This window comes from Narcine bancroftii, chromosome 6 (genome assembly GCF_036971445.1).
Source record: "Narcine bancroftii isolate sNarBan1 chromosome 6, sNarBan1.hap1, whole genome shotgun sequence".
NCBI classification, from domain to species: Eukaryota; Metazoa; Chordata; class Chondrichthyes; order Torpediniformes; family Narcinidae; genus Narcine; species Narcine bancroftii.
In genome coordinates this window covers 229,586,471-229,609,260 of record NC_091474.1, presented here as the reverse complement: position 1 = coordinate 229,609,260, position 22,790 = coordinate 229,586,471, and the positions used below count along the sequence as shown (strand labels likewise).

General features: G+C 41.7%; 1 protein-coding gene across 5 annotated transcripts in view; it reads left to right on the top strand.

The window, feature by feature from the left end:
- slc8a1b (solute carrier family 8 member 1b) overlaps positions 1-22,790 on the top strand; it is a 269,087-nt gene that overhangs the window by 11,925 nt on the left and 234,372 nt on the right. The window contains exon 1 of one of the 5 annotated variants that reach the window (XM_069887652.1): positions 7,110-7,300. The exons of the other annotated variants lie outside the window; for them this stretch is intronic. Within the exon in view, the coding sequence (XP_069743753.1) occupies positions 7,272-7,300 (29 nt within the window). The 5' untranslated portion in view covers positions 7,110-7,271. Of the gene's footprint in view, positions 1-7,109; positions 7,301-22,790 lie in introns of those variants that run through there. 5 annotated transcript variants of the gene reach the window in all.

Sequence of the window (22,790 nt, the reverse complement as noted above, 5' to 3'; positions counted from 1 at the left end):
TATCACTAATGTAGAGAGGGTGCCGAGAAGATTTACTAAAATGTTGCCTGGATTGCAGTATCTAGAATACAAGGAAAGATTGATTAGATTGGGTCTTTATTCTTTGGAGCATAGAAGGTTGAGGGGGGAATTTGATTGAGGTATTTAAAATTATGAGGTGGATGTGAATAGGCTCTTCCCCTTGTGGGTAAGTGAGATTGGAATGAGAGGTCATGAGTCAAGGGTTAGGGGGCAAAAGTTTAGAAGTAACATGAGGGGGAGCTTCTTCACTCAGAAAGTGGTGGCTGAGTGGAATGACCTTCCGGAAGAGGTGTTTGCAGCAAGGTCAATTTTGTTATTTAAGGAAAAGTTGGATGGGTCCTTGAATGTGATGGGGTTGGAGGGTTATGGGCAGGGTGCAGGCAAGTGGGACTAGAAGAGATCACTTAAATCAGTACGGACCAGAGAGGCCAAGATGGCCTGTTTCCATACTGGTTGTTATATAGTTATATGTTATATGGTTATTTATGGGTGAGTTTTTAATGTTATAGAAATATGTAGATACAGTATAGCAGAAAATAAATTTGGACAAGACATACAACTAGCAGAAAACATTTTATAAAAATAAACTGTCACTGGCAGTCCCCACGCTGTTCCCCCTACCTGCTCTCTCCTGGTGGCCCACTGTTGGTCTCTGCACTCGTCCCTCTACCTGCTTTCTCCTGGAAGCTCACTGTTGATCCCTGCACTGATCCTGCTTCCTGCCCTCTCCTGGCTGGCCATTGTCCGTCCCCGCACTGGTTCCACTGCCTACTCTATTCCAGTGGCACGCTGTGAGTCCTCGCACTGGTCCCCTTGCTGGTCTCTCCCGGCAGCCTACTGTCAGTCCCCACTCTTGTCCCATTGGCCCGCTCTCTCCCTCGGGGCTGGGGGGACCTACAGCGGGCCGCCGGGAAATTCTTCCAACAGTCCGCCACCAGCCCCCACACTATTCCCACTGTCCTGCTCCCCACAACAGTCCGCCGCCAGGCCCTAATGATAGATGGTGGCGATACTAGTAAGCGACGATGATCACTGTTGGTGTTACTCACCATTATCACCTGAATTTTAACTTCGCATGCAAGTCCCAGGAATATTTTGAGCCATTGTTTCAGGAAAAAAGTGAGTCTTGTATGCCATCAAATACATTACTTCAATTTTTGTCTGCTGTATGGCAGATAAAGTCACAATGAGGATTGCCCTGTGCTCCTAACAATAAGAGAAAGAGAAGCAAAAGAGAGTCGCTTTGGAGATGGTGTCTGTGGATTTGCTCTCATGCTCCCTCAGCCTCTGCAGTTGCACAGTCTCCTGTTCAAACCATTGGCAACCCAAGCTCCAGATTCAAACCTTCGATACAATCAAGAAGTGTTCAGCGTCCGAGGCCTGTCATGAGCCTTTCTTGCTCTCAACCCTCTCTTGAATCCCAGTTCCAATACCTGTTACTCATGCGCCAGTCTCCAGCAACCCACATTCTGTGTGAGTCCTTTGACTGCAAGTTACCAACCCCCTGCAGCTTATGTTAGGCCTTCAACCTCCTAAGCTCCTCAAGTTCTTGTCTCACCCCATGTATAGTCATAAATTTCTATATCTCTATCACATTTCCTTGAATTCTCTGACGCTCCAGGTAATAGAGCTAACCTATTCAACCTTTCCCTACAACTCAGCTCTTCAAGTGCTAGCAACATCCTTGAAAATTTTCTCTGCACTTTTTCAATCTTATTAATGCCTTTATTGTAGGTAGATGACCAGTAATGCACATGTTACTCTCTAATGTGGCCTCACCAATCTCTTGTACAACATCAACATAACACCCCTGCTTCTGTACTCAAGGTATTGATTTATGAAAGTCAATATGCCAAAGGGTTTCTTTATGACCCTATCTACCTGCAATTCCATTTTGAAGGAATTGGGTATTGGTGTTCCCATAACCACCCCCCCCCCCACCCCATTCTGCTGAACTCCGCAGCTCCCCACTGTTCACTGTGCAAGACTTCCCCTGGTTCAGCCTCCAAAAGTGCAACATCTCACACATTTCTGCATTAAATTAACTCTGCCATTTTATACCCCATTTTTGCAGTTGGTTCATATTCAACATCTGGTTTGGAGAGACTTCCTCACTGTCATCATGGGAGACTTTAATTTGCATATAGATTGGATTAGCCAAATTAGTAAAAATACTGAGGAGGAGGAATTCCTTGAATGTTTACGGGACGGTTATCTAGACCAATATGTCGAGGAACCAACTCGGGAGGAGGCCATTTTAGATTGGGTATTATGCAATGATAAGGGGCTAATCAACAATCTTGTTGTACGAGGCCCTTTGGGTAGGAGCGATCACAATATGATCGAATTCTCACTTGACATGGAGAGTGATGAAATTAAAACCGAGACTAAGGTCCTGAATTTAAATAAAGGGAATTATGATAGTATGAGACGGGAGTTGAGTAAGATTGATTGGGTGGTGTTTATGGGGGAGTTGACTGTGTATAGACAATGGAAAGCATTCACAGATCTAATGGAGAAATTGTAAAAATCGTTTATACCATTTGGCATAAAAATAAACCAAAAAAGGTGACTCAACCGTGGATAACAAGGGAAATTAGAGACAGCATTAGGTCCAAAGAGAGAGCATATCAATTGGCCAAAAAAAGTACCACAACCGAAGACTGGGAGCAGTTCAAGATGCACCAAAGGAGGACAAAGGGATTAATCAAGAGAGCAAAAATAAATTACGCAAGTAAGCTTGCGGCAAATATAAAAGCCGACTGCAAAAGTTTTTATAAATATGTCAAGAGGAAAAGATTGGTGAAATCCAGAGTAGGTCCTTTGCAGTCGGAATCAGGGGAATATATAATGGGGAATAAGGAAATGGCAGACCAATTAAATTCTTACTTTAGTTCTGTTTTGACAAGAGAGGATACAAATAACCTCCCAAGGATGTTGGGAAACATAGAGACTAATGCAAGGGAGGAACTGAAAGAAATCAGTATCTCTAAGGACATGGTCTTGGGGAAATTGATTCAGATAGCAGATGCTTTAAGAATTATTTTTCAGAACTTGATAGACTCAGGATCAGTACCCATGGATTGGAGGGTAGCTAATGTTACCCCACTATTTAAAAAGGGGGGTAGAGAAAAAGTGTGGAATTATAGGCCGGTGAGCCTTACATCAGTAGTGGGCAAAATGATGGAATCCATTATTAAGGATGTAATAGCAGAGAAGGGATCGGACAGAGTCAACATCGATTTACAAAAGGTAAATCGTGCTTGACAGATCTATTGGAATTCTTTGAGATGGTAACAGGTAAAATAGATGGGGGAGAGCCAGTGGATGTGGTGTACATGGACTTCCAAAAGGCCTTCGATAAGATCCCTCATAAATGACTGGCTTCCAAAATCAAGGCTCATGGGATTGGGGGCAAAGTATTGATGTGGACTGAGAACTGGCTGGCAGGTAGAAGACAGAGAGTTGGGATAAATGGCTCGTTTTCTGAGTGGCAGGCGGTGACCAGTGGGGTACCACAGGGATCTGTACTGGGACCCCAGCTGTTCACAATTTACATTAATGATCTGGATGAGGGGATTGGATGTAATATCTCCAAATTTGCAGATGACACTAAGCTAGGAGGGGTTGTGTGCACGGAAGAGGGGGTCAGGAAGCTCCAGTGTGATTTGGATAAATTGAGGGACTGGGCAGATACATGGCAAATGCACTACAATGTGGATAAATGTGAGGTTATCCACTTTGGTAATACAAACCGGAGGGCAGATTACTATTTGAATGGCAATAGATTAAGAGATGCGGAAGTGTAGAGAGACCTAGGGGTACTTGTACACCAGTCTCTGAAGGCGAGCATGCAGGTACAGCAGACGGTTAAAAAGGCAAATGGTATGTTGGTCTTCATATCAAAAGGGTTTGAATTTCTTGCACTCCAAGTTCCTTATATCTGCTATGCACACCATCAACCAGCGCCTCATTATGTTTTAGAAACTAATTCTTTAATTCTGACAGAAACACTTTGTACTCTCAAAATGTCACATTTAGAGGCCTCCCCCTTACCAAGTACATCTTTCCAGAAAACAATCTATCCCAATCCATACTTTCCAGATCTCTTCTGAGTCCATCAAAATTGGCCTTTCATCAATTTGGATTATTCCTTTCCATAATTATCTTGAAGCTAATGGCATTATAATCACTAGATCCAGTGTTACCATGCACATACTTTCATCATCTGCTCTCTATTTAAATGTAACAATTTCTTGAACAAGGGAACTACATTTTTTTTTTATCCTGTGGTCCACTCTGGTACTGTCTGTAATGAGCTTTTACACTGTGTGCTTTGGTTTCCTCCCACTCTCCTTCAGAATGTATGAATGTATAGGGTTTGGTCGGTTAAAAGCATTTAATTGGGTTGCATGGGTTTCATGAACCCAAAGAGCTTTCAGCTGTGCTGCGTCATTAAAACAAAAATTAAAATAAAATTACATTTGCCTTTCTCCAATCCTCCAGTCCAATTCCTGTGGAGTTGTACTCCTGTACAAGATCATCGCAATCTCTTCCATCAGTTTTGGTAGTAACCTACAGAGCATATCCCATCTAGATTCATAGTTATCGATCCAAATGCCTTTTAAGAAGCTCCACCACTTCTCCTTAAACATGATGTGCTCCAACCCATTTGCCTGACATTATACTCATCACTGTTCCTCTCCCTGGTGAGCATGAAGTGTATCCTCTGGGGGTTGGCAGATTAGACTAATCTGAAACCTAAAGATATAATACCGCAACCACAATAGCTATTGTAGGTTGTTGAATCGACAAACTGGTTTGGATCAGGTTTTGAATTTTCTAACAGGTGTAGTTTTAGTTGAATGCCAATTTAAGAATGCTGATTGTGTGTCTTCTATAATGGGGGAGAACTGCCGGTGAGAGAGTGACGAAGGTTGATCTAATGGATATCATTGCACGAGGTGGCAGATCCAGCTCTATATCAGCAACACTTTCCACCATCACTTAATTTTATACACTAGCTAATCCTTCTAATATCAAATAACTTCCATCCTATTAATCTGTCAATCATTTAGTCTTTTGCAAAGCTCCCATGGGGTGACAGCACACAACTCATGAAATTATTAGTGTTGCTGTTTAATCAAATTACAAATGGTCAAGGTACATGCATATAATACTGTTTCATAGTTTCTATCCTAATCAGGCACTGGGTTATCTTTCTCTCATTGTTCTAGCATGGAAGCAGGATGATTAAGGGTGCTATTACCGCAGACCTTTAGATTTGGAGCTTAGTGGCAGAAGTGTTGATACCATGGCTGATAACAAAGTTTGGAACCTCGATGTACTGATGGGATAATATTGCTTTCCTTGGTCATTTTCTTAAGCATGTATTGTGAATGGTATTGGGAGTTGGTAGGGTATTACTCATTGATACCTTCATCAGTAATTAGCTGAAGCCCATATATGGAAAAGTATCTGTTGCTTCAGATGCAGTTTGAGTTTCATCGTTATGTTTCCTGGTTTTGCAAAGGCAACAAATGTGGAGGCTAGAAAATGAATCACATCAGTGATTGAAGTTGTTTCTTGTGCTATAGATTCCTTGATAGAGCCAAGTGCAACATCCAGTGATAGGACTATCTGCTCCATTGCAGACAACCTTGTGTTTGAGTGCTGCGCACTGGAAATAGATTTCCCATTTTCCTACAATGGCAAAATGGAAATAGATAGAGTGCATGGAAATGCTGGGCTAATTGTTAAAGATATTGACTCTGTTCTCCGAGTAGACTTGGTTTCAAAACTTGCCCATCGGCATTGCTCCTCTTGAATCTCCGATATCATCAATAAAGCTACTAGTTCCTTAACAATTGGTCACAAAATTGATTACATTGTATATTTCAGTCAAAATGGGCAATAAACTAAGTAGGATGCGCTAGCTGGACTGGGTTCCAGTCCAGCGCTGTCATGTTTGAATGTACTCACCATGTCTGCGTGGGATTTTCCCAGGTGCTATGGTTTCCTCCCACCCTCCAAAAGTTATGAGGTTGTAGGTTAATTGGGTGTAATTCGGTGGCTCTGGTTTAAATGGCAAGAATCGACTTTTACTGTGTTGTAAATAAAATGTGAAAAATTAAATAGATTGTATGAGATCATCAAAGGTACTAAATTACTGATTGCAGGACTCTTATTTGTTGCTTGCCAAATATGTCCATTGCACATGAAATCTTACCATTATTTTCAAACATTTGTTTATTTTTTCAACTTTTCGTTACTTTGGTGTGTACATAATTGTAATTTGTTTAGAGGCAAATTTAATACATTTAAAGATACTAGTTGACAGCACAAGTTTTTTTTTGGTACTTGAAAATGGGTTAAATCATTTAATTTGTTGAACATCCTTTGAAAAACTTTTCTAGAAGAGAGAGTGCAGCAATGTGTTAATTTGCTCATGTGATTTAACTAAAGATAACTTGTAGCACTTTACAGCAGTATCTGTAAAGTGCACTTAACAATTTTGTGTATAGAAGTTGTACATACCATAATTTCAGAATTTTAAATTAAAAATAGATTTGAAGGATTAAATAACATTTTCAGTTAACAGTGACACTTGTTCGGTTTTTGATTGGAGTTGTACGTAGAAAATGATTTGGGGAATTAATTTCTCACCGGGGCAGAATAATTGGGCAATGAACTGCTGTCATACGTTTCCAAATGGCTGCTTGACAACTAGCTTGAATGGAGGCCTGGGAGTAGATTTTTTTTTCTGGGCCACATAGAAAAACACAATTTCTATATAAAATTGGCAACTTTCAGCTACAGCGGATGCAACTGAGGTTAAATCTGATATCAGACCTGTCTGTTGTATTGTATTTAATTGTTCATGGTGTGAAAGCCAGTGGCAAGGTCAGTATTTATTGTCTGTCCTGAATTGCCCTTGAATTAAGAAACACACCAAGCTATTTCAGAGGGCATTTATGAGTAATGTTCCTTCCAAGAATTGGTGAATTGGTTGACTGAATGTTGCTTTAAAAAGGGGAAAGCCAAGATAACTGTCAATTTTTCCACGATACTTAATTGGCAGAAACCACTTGTGAAAGGAGAAAAGAGCAGTGGTCACAGCAGATCACAATGCATTTATATAGCTTGCACCCTCTTTTGTAAGCCTACACTATTAATAAGCGCATCAACTGGAATTTGGTCCACAACTTGGTGAATCTGAATTGGAGAAAGTACATTTATGGTTGAGAAAAATGGAGCTTTTGGCTGCAGATAATTATCAGTGAGTATATTACACAAAGTCTGGCCTTTCCTTGTCTTTGCTCCTCTAAAACATTTGTTGGAAAGGCTCCTTTCTTGCTGTATTGAATGGGTTTCACTCCATTTCACTTCTGCATCAGTTTTGCCATACCCCCCACCCCTCCTCTTTCCCCATAAAGCTGCAAAGTTGGCCTCTGGCTGCTAGTTTGCCTCAGCCAGAAATGGCAAAATGGGAATTCTTTTGGTTTTAACAGTGCCTTTCCATTTGAAAGAACACAAGCTGATCTTTACAGACATAAGCAAATGCTGGAGGAACTCAGCAGATCTTGCAGCTTCTATTGGAGGTAAAGATATAACGATATTTAACCAATGTTTCTGGCCAGAGTTCTTCAAGTTAGATAAGCAGATGTGACTTGTGTTATTTGGTCTTGGACTAGAATTTTATTTACTGTCCAGCATAGCCCCTCTGAGGGGTATCAGGATTGACTTGGCTTTTGGCATCCTACTTAAAGAGCAGGCAATTGTTCACCCACACCACCAGTAGGAAGTTGTCCCGTTGACCACATCCACGAAATGTTAAGGTTACTACTGTAATGAATGTGGCAGCCAATTGTCAAAACCAGTTTCAGTCAATCAGTTATCCCTGGATGTGACAAATAAAAGCTTTGTTTTACCAGTGGAATGAAGTGGTCTTTTAACATTTTCTTTGGGGGCATAATTTATTTTAGTTCAGAGCAAACATGAATATAATTGAGGTCTGTACATCCATTTGAACTATACTATCATCTGGAAGGTTTTATGAATATTTTATTTAAATTTCCATATATGTATTAATATCCAGATACAAAAGATAATATTCATATATTCTAAATCATCTGGAATCTTAACAAAGATATCACATTTGGTGTTAATTTTCTATGCAAGATTTCCTGCTATACCAGATGTTAAGCTGCAAGAGAAATTGTTTACAATCCATCAATTGAAATGTTTTGTTTCTTTGTTTCCTTGTGCATTTCAGTATTAAGGTACTAATATTAAACAATGAATGTTTGCACAAGTATGGTACAAGGGTGCAGAGAATATTTACAAGGTTTGGACATGATTGAGATTAGATTGTGTAGATAAGAGTTACTATGGAACAAAGCATCTTGGCAGAATCCTACAAACTTGATACAAAATTGAGAGGTCAAGGATTCACCTGAAAAAGTAGAAAATGAGCAATGTTGATTTTAATTAAAAATGAGAAGGTTTTTCTCCCATCTAAAAGAACAGTGAGAGTTTGAATGTACCATCACAGAAGGTAGTACGGGCTGAAACATCTGAAAGATGCCTGCTTGAACACTAGATCTATAATTTGCAAGGCTTGGAATTGTAAAGTGGCTCTAGTGGTAATATGCGGAATAGCTTCCTTCTGTGCTGTAAATTTCTGATTCTTTAATCGTCAGAATAAGAACACAGAAGAAGAGGGACTTAGGTTGGATTCATTTAAAATATTAGTTTGTATCTGGTAGGATGAATCCTTATGACCAAACTAATTTTATTTGGTGTTATTCTCTTTTCATTCAGACCCTCATGTTCATAATTATGCTGTAATAATGTGCCACCCTGGCTAAAATGCACAAAAAATTGTGTTAAAATGGTGTTGAGAGATCACTTGTATAATACTTCAAGCCAAGTAAATGGAGGTAAAATTTTTATGTTTTTTTTTGTTGATAGTTTTGTGGAAGAGTGGTAGAAATTCTGGAGGGATGCAACAGTCATGAAAGAAAAGGCTTCAAGCAAGTGTAGTGGCATGAGAACAGTGCCCAAAGTTCGTATCAACCCTTATCAAGTGTCTCTGAAAAAAGTTAGTTGGTCATGTTTGACACCATTTCATTTCCTGCACATCTTTCCTGCCATAGCATTTTCATGGGGCCATATTACCCAGCTCCCAAACTGGCCATTAGTGAACTAACTTCCCTTTTCAGCTGGGAGTTGGTTAGATTAACAATGTGGGTGTGTTGAAGGCAAGCTGCTCGATGAAGGGGATTCCTTGCCATTGTAGTGGGAGATGGGATCTCCCATCTTATAAGATGGTGAGTAATTCCCATTTCTGCTACATATTCACTGATCCAGTTCTGCCAAAATTTCATAATAGTGGAATACCAGACTCGCAATTCGTGAGGTTTGGTCGGTGGTGAAGTGAATGTGAATTTGATTATCATTGAGCATTAAAATATTTGCCCAGAGTACATGTTGTAAGTATTTATTTTAAAAAGGCAACAGTTTCTCCAACTTAAAGTTTAATGTTTCATGTTTCAAGGCAATTTTTTATTGTTTTGCGGATTGTTACTTTTTTGAAGCAATGAAAGCAGCATGCACATGAGTTAGTTGTGGGTTTAAAAAAAATACATTATGGTGATTTTGAGTGGCTCACTTCATTCTGTGATTGGTCTACTGAATGTGTTAAGAATTTAGATACGTTGAAGAAAGCAGTGGTGAATGTGACTATAGTTTGCAAGATGGCTGTTGAGTCAAATACTAGCCCATTTGTTTATAGAATGTGTACATTTCAGGCAAGGTCAATATTTATTTCCCTTGTTATTTTTGAGGTTATTTTCCTTCCCCCATCCCTCCATTTCCCCCCTCCGGTCCCATCAGCTTGTGCCTTTACACTGTTTAGACCTTGTTGCTTGAAAGCATGGATTGTTTCATTGAAGTTGCAGATGGAATTAAATAGTGGACAACCATTAGCAATAACGTACACATTGATAATTTTGATGTACAGAAGGTTGGTGAGAGAGGAGTGAATCCTTTGAGTGGCAGTGGTAGCTTGAGCTTCTTCAGTGCTGTTCATTGAATTGCAGAAAAATGATTTGCAATTTATGAGATAATTTGAGATAAAGATTTTGTCTCAATACTGCTTGGTATAACATTCTAACTTCAAGGAGACCTACTCTTTCATCTGTAATTTCTGCTTTTGACCATGTTTGTGATAAGAATGTTAAATGGTCAAGTGCTTTGTAGGTTCACACTCTGTTTAAAATCTTTCAGGTGAAATGATAAGCATTTCAAAGTAGAGAACATTTACTCAATGTCACTAAAAATAGATTAATTGATCATTACTTGATTGTGTGGGAGAGTGTACTTTCCTGAATTGGCTGCCATATTCCCAAGTACAACTGACTAACTAACAAAAATACCTGACTCCCAGGTCCTTGTAAATTGCTATACTTGGATTTAATGCTTGCATGAAATTATGCTTGTATGAAATATAAAGCTTTCTTAATTTGTCTAAAAAGCTGGCTTTTTTAAGAACATTCCATCTTGTATCTGCTTCATCATGGTATGCAAACCATGATTCTAACGTACATGCTTAACCAACAAAGTTCTTGGGGGAGTAGAACTCATCAATAGATCTGATGGGAGATTATTCAACCTATTGCAACTGCACACCAGAACCAAGACCACTTGAACCTCGGTAGTTGCCCTACAGTTTGTTTGCCCTAGTTGCCAAGTTCCAAGCCATTAAAGACATGATCTGAAGCCTATGAAGTAGTGGACCTTGAATTTGAGGCAAAGGACTTGATCGACCTGCCATTTTCTGTCCAGCAATTTATGAGTTCCATTACCTACAATATGATCCCATCACCACCAGACACATCTTTCGCTCTCCTCCTTCCATGGGGACTGTTTCCTCTGTGACTACCTCATCCATTCTTCTCTTCCCACTAATCGTCCCCTTGGTACCTACCCCTGTGATTGCAGGAAAGACCGCACTTGTGCCCACACCTCATTCAGGGTCCCAAACAGTCCTTCTAAGAGAAGCAACACCTCACTTGAGAATCTCTGGGGATCATCTACTGCTCTTGTTATGGCCTTCTCTACGTCAGAGTGACTGGATGCAGACTGGGAGATTATTACGCTGAGCAGCTGCATTCTATCCACAATTATGGTGGGGATCTCACAGTCTCCACACTACAATAATGTGGATCTCCCAGTCACCACATATTTCAGTTCTCCATCCCATTCCATTGCTGATATGTCTGTCCATGGTCTCATACACTGCCAGACTGAGACCACTCATAAATTGGAGGAACAACTCATCTTCCGACTGGGCACCTCCAACCAGATGGCATTACAATTGACTTCTCTGGCTTTTGTTAAAACCTCTCTCCCCCACTCCCTTCTCCCTCGTCGTCTCTCCTTTCCCTACCTCCTTTCACACAGACATGATGAATTAACGCATAGTCCCTTGTATGCAATTAAACTCTTTAGTTGGTCCAGATTCCTCCCACATTGTTTGAATTCTGAGACTTTCTGATGTATCCTGTTTCTGCCTTTTCTAATTTTTCCTCGAAGAAGGGCTCAGGCCCGAAACGTTGATACTATTATCTTTGTCTCCAGTAGATGCTGAAAAAAAACCCAGCTAAGTTCCTCCAGCATTTTGGTGCGTTTAATACAATCACAGCATCTGCAGCCTATTGTGTTTCATGTGGATCTCATAGTCCCAACTACTTCAGTCCTGCACTCCACTCCCATGCAGATGTCTGTCCAAGCCCTATGGCACTGCCAAACCAAGGCCACCTTTAAATTGTTGGAGCAACATCTAATATTCCATCTGGGCACACTCCAACTGGATGGCATTAACATCTTCTCCAGTTTCTATTAGGCCACTCTCCTCTTTCCCTCTCCATTCAGAGAGCTATTCCCCCCCCACCCCCCTATCACTTCTCAGTTTTTTCTCTTGAACTCCCAGTCTTATCCATTCATGGCCTGTTGCCTGTGACCCTATGCTACTCCCTGTGCCCCTGCCAAGTATTTTATTCAGACGCCTGCCTGCTTATTGTTCACAACTTGAAGAAGGGCTTAGACCTAGTGTTGATTATCTTTGCTACATAAAAAAGGCTGCATGACCTGCTGAATTTCTCCAGCGTTTTTGTGTAAACTGGGTGGTCGTTTTAAGATCAAAACCCTCAGATAGATCTGTTATGTACCAGGCAGCAGAGATCCCTATCCTCTGTAGACCTGTGCCATTTCGAAGGTTACATGGGAACATTGAAATGTTGTCTTTGTAAATGCATTGGCAGGGTGGGAACCAATATCAATTCGTGTCCATACCAAGTTCCCAGTATTGGGTAGTCATCTTAGTTGAATTGGTCATATTATTCACAGGACTGGCACTAGGCATCTTCAAGTGCATTCTCCACCAAGAATGCGCCTGCAGAAGCAGAAGTGGCCCTTTGAATTGCTGTTCAGGTGGCAGCGCTAAAAGTGCAGCACTGGCTACCTGAAGGGACAGCTGCACCGGATGTGTCTCTGAGCACACTCCGGCTCCTGTCCCTTCGGGTTGTCAGGTTTGGGATGGCTGGCTGTCAGAGCTGGGACAGCCAGCGCAGGCTATCAGTGCGGGGAAGACCCATGCGGGACTTCCCCACACTGACACCACTTCCCTGCTTCCCCAACAGCCCGACACTAGCCCCCACACTCACCCCCCAACAGCCTGACACGAGTCCCCACACCTTCCCCCCAACAGTCCGACACGAGTCCCCACACCCGCTCCCCCAACAGCCCGACATAAGCCCCCACACCCGCTCCCCCAACAGCCCGACACGAGCCCCCACACCCGCTCCCCCAACAGCCCGACACGAGCCCCCACACCCGCTCCCCCAACAGTCCGACACGATCCACCACACTCTGGGGCGGCCAACGCGGAGACACTCTGTGCGGGACAATCCCATACTGACAGCCTGTGCTAGTCGCCCCACAGCGCGGGGATCCACATCAGGCTGCTGGGAGAGCTGGGCAGCAGTATGGGGACGACCCCACACTGACCGCCCATGCTGGCCGACCCACAGTGCGGGAACTCATGTCGGGCTGCTGGGAGAACGGACGTGGGGACCCCTGCCGAGCCACTGGGAGAGCGGGCATGGGGACACATGCAGAACTGCTGGGAGAGCGGGTGCGGGGACCCACGCCGGGCCGCCAGGAGAGCTGGGCAGCGGTATGGGGACGTCCCCACACTGACAGCCTGTGCTGGCTGCCCCCCAGTACGGGGACTCATGTCAGGCTGCTGGGAGAGCGGGCGTGGGGACCCATGCCAGGCCATTGGGAAAGCAGCCGTGGGGACTCAGCTGCCTCCTCTAACAGCTATCTGTAGCCCTTTTCTCACTGCTGAGAGAGCGGGGTCCATCTTCGGGCCACTGGGAGAGCTGGGCAGCGGCATCAGTATGGGGACGTCCTGAGGGATGTCCCTGCGCTGACAACTCACGCCGGTTGCCCCTGCCCTGATGTCCCAGGAAGCTGCATTCATGTTCAGGAGCCGACCTCGGTGCTCCGGCAATTATCCCTCCCGGAGGAGGGTTACAAAGTTCGCCTCGAAGGTGCCTCCTGCGCTTTTAAGTGGCCTCCCGTCAGCTGCATATTGGCATAATATGCAGCTTTACAATCGGGGATTTTGGCCTCCTGAAAGTGCATACTGGTATCCTGAAATGGTACTCCTTCTTTTAAAAGGAAGAGATTATCAAGCAGACAGTGAAAGATTCAAGGATATTCTCAAGGCCTCCTTTTGAAGAGGGGCAGGTGGGAAAAGAAAGAAATGTAATGGAAAAGTTGCAGCACTGCACAAACTGTTGAAAATCTTGACTTTTGCTGTGAAGCGGAAGCATTTGGGTTGTTATTGAGAACCTTGCCTTCATACATCAGGAGCACAAGTAACCCATTTATAAATGCACATAGCAGTACATGATTTGCCTGCCTCCTCTAACAGCTATCTGTAGCCCTTTTCTCACTGCTGACCCACCTAAGGAATGGGAAAAATTGCAGAGCAAGCTCTTCCCAGTAGCGTTTCACACTGTACCATTATTTGCTGGTAGTTCTGCACTTGGGTTTTTAAGGGGGTGGGCGGGTGGGGGTCCCGCCTCCAGCGGTGACATCACTAGTGATGTATTATGTACAACGCTCTGACAGCCAGCTGACTGCACAGTGACATTTCACAGCTGTCAGAGCTTTGGATATTATGATCTTCATAATGCAAAATCACAATCAGATTAATTTGTCAAATGTTTTTTGTTTAAATATTAACAACATCTGTACCCTTAACAAAAAATACTTATTGTGCCATTTTTTTGATAGAAGGTTTTCTAAATACTAATCAATAGTTTGTCCTGGGCCACCTCACTCAGAGTGGTCAGTGAGTAAGTAGCCAGTGTTGGCTGCTCGGAGCCAGCGGCCAAATGGGTCAGAAGGCCAGTCACCAGGTGGATGATCAGGGTCAGGTGAACTCCAGTGTGAGAGGCCATGGCTCCAGCCAGAGTGGCTACCCCTTTGTGATGTGATTTGGGGTCTGTCACCGCAGACTGGACCTCCCACTCACTGCTTCTTGCAAGTTGGATGCTACCACCGCTGTGCTGCTGGTGCCCAGGATTGCCTGCAGTATCTCAACTGAGCAGGTCCTCACGCTGGGTCCACTCCCCTGCCCCACTCCTCTCTTGCTCCCCTCACTCCAAGCCCACTACCCTCACACCCACTGCTCCCCCACCCCGCTCCCTCACGTCGTCTGCTCCCTCACACCACATCCATGTGTAATGCGACTGTTATTCGAAGAAGTGATGGCTGCTTTTGGGAGACTTAAACAGTAGAAAGGAGCTCAGTTCATTTTGGATAGCATGGAAGGGGCTCAGGCAGCAGGTTTCAGGGGGTGGGGGGGGTGCTGTCACAAAGACCCTGTGACAGAGTTTGATGCTGCATTGTTAACTCCATAAAACCAGAGTTAAAGTAAGTTATTTTCTGTTCTGAGGGACCGCTTAAGAGAAAAGTTCTCGCCTCCCTGATCTGCATGCAAAGACCTGGTAAATTTTCTCTTTGCACATATGCTTTGCTTCATGAATACTTGGGATAGTGTCTTTTAATTTTAAGGGTTTGTCTGTTCAATGTTTAACCTCTAATTTATTAGTGTAGGTTTCATTTCTGATTTCTGTAATGCCATTCTTGATTTTTGTTTTGGTTAAATGTATTCTTTATTGAAATATTGGCTGAGTGATCAAGTATAGCTGGGGCAAGGAAAAGTATGCAGGAACGAACAATAAATGAAGCCACTTGAGTATAATAGAGAAACAAAGATACTACTGTATCAAGTGGAAATGCACTGCAGGACTTCAAAACAGTTGAAAAATTCTGGAAGTAACAAGATGTTTAGAATTCTCTACTTCCTGACGGATAATTGCAGTTTTGGTTAAAGCTCAGAATGTAGGGAGGTTACATTAGAATTGTGTGTTTAATTTTTTTTAAAATTATTCCACATCTACAGTATCAGGCGTTTTGGCCTCCACATTACTGGAAGGTGCAATGCTTGTCTAGATTGGACAAATCTAAGGTGGGTTTATAATCAATTTGGGTGCTTTAATTGGGAAATATAAAATTAGAGGTGCCGATGAATAGGAAAGACCTACACTGGATTAGTCTATACCAGTAAATATCCCTGGTAAAAAAATTAGATTCAAGTTGAGAATATTTTCATCCAGTTATTTTAGAGATCTGGAATTTGCCTTAAGGTGGTCAAGGCAGATAAGTCATTGCAAAATAAAATTAAAGCCTGTCTGCAAACATGTAATTTTTCCATTGTGAACATTGTGAGCAGCTGTTCCCAACCTATTTCTTTCCACTCACATACCACTTTAAGTATTCCCTATGCTATCGGTGCTCTGTGATTAGTAAGGAGATTACTTAAGGTGGTATATGAGTGGGAAGGGAAGATTGAGAATCACTGTTCTGGACCCAATTGTTACTGAAAAGTTTTGCTTGAGAAAAATTGTCATTGGCCCATTTCCTTTGGAATTATGAAACTGTGCACATAACAAGTCAATTAGGTACAATTAAAACACTGGTTTTCAAACTTTTTCTTTCCACCCACTTTCCACCTTACTAATCACAGAGCACCTGTGGCATAGGGAATACTTAAAGTGGTACGGGAATGGAAAGAAAAAGGTTGAGAACCACTGACATGGAGGATAAAACCATATGGGCCCTTTGTTGTACCGATCTATATAAATGATCAATGTAACCCTTTCCTCCCTCACAGGCCGTATTCCTCCATTTTTGTTTTACACTCATGTGCTACCAAGATATTGATCCCTCAAGTTCAGGTTCAAACTTCCTCTTTTGTACAAGACATACCTTTCCAGAAGAGAACCCAATGACCAACAAATCTGAAACCCTGCTTCCTGCACTAATTCTTCAGCCAGACATGCGTTTGCCATCATCTGCCGATTCTTACTGATGCATGGCACAGGCAGCTATCTAGAGATTACCACCCTTGAGGTCCTACTTTTGTTTACTTTCCAACTTCCTCTTTTTATTCTTCAAGACCTCCTCCCTTTTCCTATCTCTGTCATTCTTCCCAAGTTTGCACCACTGTTGGCTGCTCATCTAAGAATATTGTAGGCTCCATCTGAGATGTGTGACTTTGGCATCTGGGAGGCAGCATACCCTTTGGGAGTCTATCTCCATATAATTTCCTGTCTGTCCCCTAACCAGTGGATACCCTCTTTTCTCTGCTCTTTCCTTCCTTTCCCTCTCAGAGACCTGGCTGCCGTGGGTTTTCCTCCCAACACTTTACAAAAATTATACGTGTTATTTAGAGGAATGGCCATAGGGATACCCTGCATTAGCTATTCCCTTTCCCTCCTGATGGTCAGCCAGCTACTTCCCTCCTGCATCCTAGATGCGGGCTGTTTCCTGTAACTCCTCTCTATCAACCCTTCATCCTCCTGGTGACTCAGAGTTCATCCATTTCGTGAATGTGGACTGTAAGGTGCTCTAGCTGGGTACACCTTTCAGAGATTAAGTCATCAAGAACACTGCAAGTGGAGAATAATGACCACCATTCCCATGGCTTGGCCCGTACAATAAGAAAGGTATTACATGAACCTTGCTTAAAGCCTCAGCATTTCTCACTTAGGACTTCCTGTCAGAACAGTTACACCCACAAATCATGCCTTTTCTTCACAGTACCTTCTTACTGAAGCCTTTTTTCCCTAAAGAGCTTCTGTCACTTCTAACAGCACTTCCTCACTCCATTAATGGCTCCTCTATTGGCACATTTCTAGTTTTTGTTAGCTTCTGCTAATTAACCAATCAATTGTTAACTAAAAAAGTTACAGATATGCCTCTCTCATGCCCAGGTCAATGAAATGCAGCAACAGGTCCTGAGGCCTACCTCCTTTGCACCCTTACTCTCTCCAGTCCCTTTCATTGTTGTGAATTTGTCTGAATTAGCATAGTGTTTTAGTGTAATGGGCTTCAAATCCGGGGCTATATATCAGGAGTTTGAACATTTCAAAGTCTATGGGTTTCCTCCCAACCTTCAAAAAACATGGGGATTGTTGGTTAGTTGCTTTATTTGGGGGGGCCACAGTCTTCCAATCTGGAAGAGCCTGTTATAGTGCTGTGTCTAAATGAAATTAATTGGCATCAATTACTGGAAGTTTAACATGGATGGCCTGAGAGAGTTGAGGCTCTTTAGCTTGTTTTTATCTTCAAATCTTGTATCAAAGACTGAAATTGGAAATGTGTATGGTATTTATTAGTGTCTTTGAATTTCCCAAAATGTCTACAGGTAATGTGAAAGTATGGGAATAGTCACTGCAAGACTGATGAGTTGAAGTGTTTATTGCAAAAGTACTGTGGATCAGGCAGGTGAACTTGGAGCCTTGAGCATTGCAATCACACTGATGGGGTTATATGATATGTCTCCCAATATAAGGTGGAGAACTGCAAATATAGTCAGATTGTGGAAAGTTGTGAAAGCGCAGGGTTATTGTAGTAGAAGACTTTAATTTCCTTAAAGACTGGGTTGTCATTAGTGCCAGAAGTTTGGATGTGGCAGAATTTAAGCGCATCCAGAAAACTTGCTTGAAGCACTGTGTAGATACCCAGTCCAGGGAGGGGGCTGTGCTAGACCTTGCACTTGCAGATGAATTGGCTGGGAGATTAGAGTTTCAGTGGGAGAGCATTTTGGGATTAATGATCACTCTTCCTTAATTTCATGTTAGTTATGAATAAAAATAAGATTGGGCCTTGTAGAAAAGTTCTGACAACAGTAGTGGAGGTGGATACATTAGGGTCCTTTAAGAGATTTTTAGATAGGTAAATGGAGCTTATAAAAATAGGGGGCTATGGGAAAGCCAAATAATTTATAAGGGAGGGACATGTTCAGCCAAGTTAGTAGGCTGAAGGATCTGTCGTGCTGTAAGTTTTCTAAGTTCTAAAAGTACTAAATTAGTGGAGGGCAAATTATGAAATATTAGGCAGGAGTTGATTGGGAATAGTTTTTACTGAGCAGGTCTTCAACTGAGATGTGGGAATTGTTTAAGAACCAACCGATTAGAGTCCAGGACTAACATATTCCAATACAACGGAAGGCTGAGGAAGGCGGGTAAGAGAACCTTGAATGAAGAAAGAGATGGTAAATCTAGTTGGAGGTAAATGCAAGGTTTAGGAAGCTACAATCATTCAGTGCTCCTGGAGGAATATTGATTGCAGGAAAGAAATCAAGCACGACATTGGGAAGGCCATAGGGGCCATGAGATGAGCAGGGTTAAAGAGAATCCAAGGCACATTATGCTTGCATTCTCAACAAGATGACGACTAAGAAGAGGATAGGACCACTCATGGACAAAGGGAATTTGTGATTGCAATCTGAGGAAGGGATTGAGGTAAAAAGACAAATACTTTGCATCAGTATTTACCAAGGAGAAGGATGTGGAGGGTAGTGATAGAGAGCATAATGTGGAAAATGCTAACGAGTTGATTTACTTAGAGATCAAGGAATAGGTGGTGATGGGTCTTTTAAGGATCATTAAACTGGATATCCCTAAGCCCAAATGAGATTGATCTCTGATTATTAAGAAGCAAGAGAAGAGATAACAAAGATTGCGGTTGAATGAGTTTGCATCAATCTTGTGGTGCATGCACTGTTAGTCACTGATGTCTAATTACCAAAACAATCCTTGACTGTTGCCCTTTGTCTCCATAATCAAGATTATTTTGGCTCCAATTTGCCCTTGATCCTAAGGCATTTAACCTCTAGGATCAGTTTTGCATGTGGGATATTATCGAAGAACTAGATTATATCACCAGCCCTGCCCTCCAATATATTACTGGATAAGCCTGCAGTTGCTCTGATACAGCTTTATTGGAAGTGTATAGCAATTTTGGGAGCATGATTAGCTGCCTTAGCATTGGGAATTCTTTCTGCTGTATCCCTTGCTCCACCTTGTAACACTGAATGAACCAACTTGCTTCAAGTTTGTCATCTGTGTGTGCAAGATATTGAAGCCAAGATTCATTTGGCACTTTTGGCTGAAGATGGGCTTCAGCCGAATTGGCATTCATGCTGAATCTGTTGTTTGCTAAAGGGGATGAAAACGTCCACTTGTTTGATTGTCTGACCATTCTGTTCTGGAAGTATCAGGTCTTCAGAGCTCTGATTATTTGGTTACAGGATGTTTCTAGAATATGTATAGTCATAGACTTGTCCAACTTTTCCATTCTGGGGATGTCAATCCGTTTTGTCCATTTGCCTGCATCCCTCTGCTTTCCTATCCAAGTATTAGTCCAAATGTGCTTTACACATCAGTATTGCTCACTTTTAATTAGCATGCATTCTATGATATACTTAATGAATTAACTCTTGCACATCTCTTGCCATAACTTCTAGAAAAGCTTTATTGAACTAGGATTAATTGTCTGGGATGTTGGTAAAGTGGACCTATTGTTTTGTCAATCCAGGAGACTGGATATTGTGGTAGGATATACTTACCTGCTATCCCATAGTGGATCTTGCATAGTCAGGTTTTGTATGGTAGATCTGGTGTTTAATATTTTACAAGTACAATTCAAAAAGACAGTATAATTTATGAAAGTTGTATTTCTGAAGATATATAGCTTCCCTCAATTGCTGATTGATTCAGAGAATGCATCTTGATCATGGATTAGGCAGGTGCAATCTGAAATTATGTTAATGAGACATTCTAGAACTTCAAAGTCCACCACCTAAAATAATTTTTACTGTCAGAAATACTTCCAAATATATTGGGTATTTATTTAAAGGTGAAGGCCAATAACACTTGATTACTACCAGTCACTTCCAAGTTTGTCAATACTATGACTGTCCACAGAGTTCTTAGCTGATTGAGACTCCAAGGCCACATCTCTTCCCTTTACCATTTTATTAGCATTTCTGATGGGTTCATCCTGCCCATGGTATGGAATGTACCTATGGTGCTTTAGCTGATGAATATAATTTGTATAATTCCAAACATTGTCAGTGACTTAGCTATGAAGTTGTAGAAAATATGCACTTTCTTTGGGTGTATATCCCTGTAGATCCACACCAACAAATTTAGCAAAAGTCTCCAAATATTAATGGCAACTTTGCAAGATTGATAGGCCTTTAGGTGCTCTTGTCTGAATCTGATGCACACGCTGCAGATTTGTCTAATTTTGTTTTCCAAATGCTAGCAAGGGTTTCTTTAAATGGTGCAACTTTTTTGCCTCTCTAAAAGGCAGTGAACAATGGGCTAGATTGCTCTGGATCTGAAATCTCAAGTAGGCCACAACACAAAGATGATGGGTTTTCTTCTCTGAAGGACATCAGTTGAACCAGATATGTTCTTATAGCTAATAACTTTATCTCAGATGGCACCTGAGAAAAGAAAACTTCATTCCTTTTTGAATAAAGATTTTTTTAAACCAATGCTATGGTGTCCATTTGTGATCATGGCTTTGTACTCTGAATGTACTCTGGAATCCCATGGTGTAGCCCGACTGAACTGAACTATTGAACTTACTATGGAATCAAAAATCTCATCTTTGGCTGAGGAGAGACCTGGAGTCAACAGGGAGCCAGTAACTGTATTACATCAGGAAATGTCGAGGCTCCATATGATCTGAGTGGACTGCCGTCACATGGAGCAGCAATTCTAGATCCCTGACATGACCTGTATTTATCTTGCTGGTCAGGTGTAGTGCTTACTACAGAGCTGAGGAGTACTACATTGTTGGGTTATCATCAGATTCCTGGCAGTAAGAGTAGAAATTAACCATGCTGTGCTCAGCAATGTATTTCTTTCTAATACTACAATGACCCTCTGAGGTGATTCAATTAGTACATTCATTCCTGAATGCATCTTGAGATACCAATATTGAATTGAATTTGGATTTTCACACTTGAATCTTTCTACTTTGTCACAGGCTTTAATAGTTCCACTTCATGAGCATTTGACTAAGATCGAATTTGCAGAAATTACACAATTTAGACTGATCAAATTACATGGTAAATACTTTGTTAGAATTGAATCAAACTTGACTTTTGGTGATTAAAGTTCTGTACCACTTGAATGCTATCTAATCTTAATCGATATTCTTTCCACCTCCATCATGGAAAGGAAATTCATTGCTTTTTGACTTGATGTTGCTCTTTTGATCTCGATGGGTACAGATTGGCTGGTGGTGTAATATCCTTTCCTTTCAAAGTACTTATTTGTGAGGCTTGCTGTGGTAAAAGCTTTTAAATAGTTCATTTGATTCAATTTTTGCTCAAAATAACTTGAATTATTAGCTAATGGAAGGCTTGTTTTAAAATGCAGAATTTCCATTATTCTACAGAGCTTTTGTCAGATCTCATTTGGGATAACAGGAAATACACTAACGGGGATAGAGCACTGGCTGATTGGCAGGAAGCACAGAGTTGGAATACAAGGATCATATTCTGGTTGGCTGCCAGTTGCTCACGGTGTTCCACAGGGGTCAGCATTTATGTTGTATAGTAATGATTTAGATTATGGAATGAATGGTTTTTTGGCTAAGTTTGCAGATGATATGAACGTAGGTGGAGGAGCAGGAAGTCTTGAAGATGCAGAAAGACTTAGACAGACTAGGAAAATGGGCTGGGAAGTGGCAAATGAAATATAATGTCAGAAAGTGAATGGTATTGCACTTCAGTAGAAAAAAATAAGCGGGAAGACTATTTTTTTAACGTGGGGAGAAAACCGAAAATACCCAGATGCAAATGGACCTGGGGATCATCATGCAGGATAGCCTGAAGGTAAACTTGCATGTTGAGACGGTAGTAAAGAAGGCAAATACAATGCTGGCATTCATTTAAGGAGGAATAGAATACAAGAGCATGGAATGTGATGTTGAGGCTTTATAAGGCACCGATGAAAGCTCATGGAGTATTGTGACCAGATTTGGGCTCCTCCTTTATGCAGGAATATTGATTCTGAAGAATTCTTATTTTCCAGAACTTGAGGATACCTTGCGTTCAATGAAATTAGGAAGGTGGGTGGTAGAAAGCATGCATTTTCTTTCTCGAAAAGGAGACCTGTTCGTTTGAAAATCTCAAAGATGGGAGTGTCAGGTCTGTATAGAATTGAAGAAATGTATATCAAAAATCTGAATGATGGAACTGGCTCAAGGGATATATATTTTACTATAGTCCTTCATTCCTGTTCAGTTGATTGGAACTACAT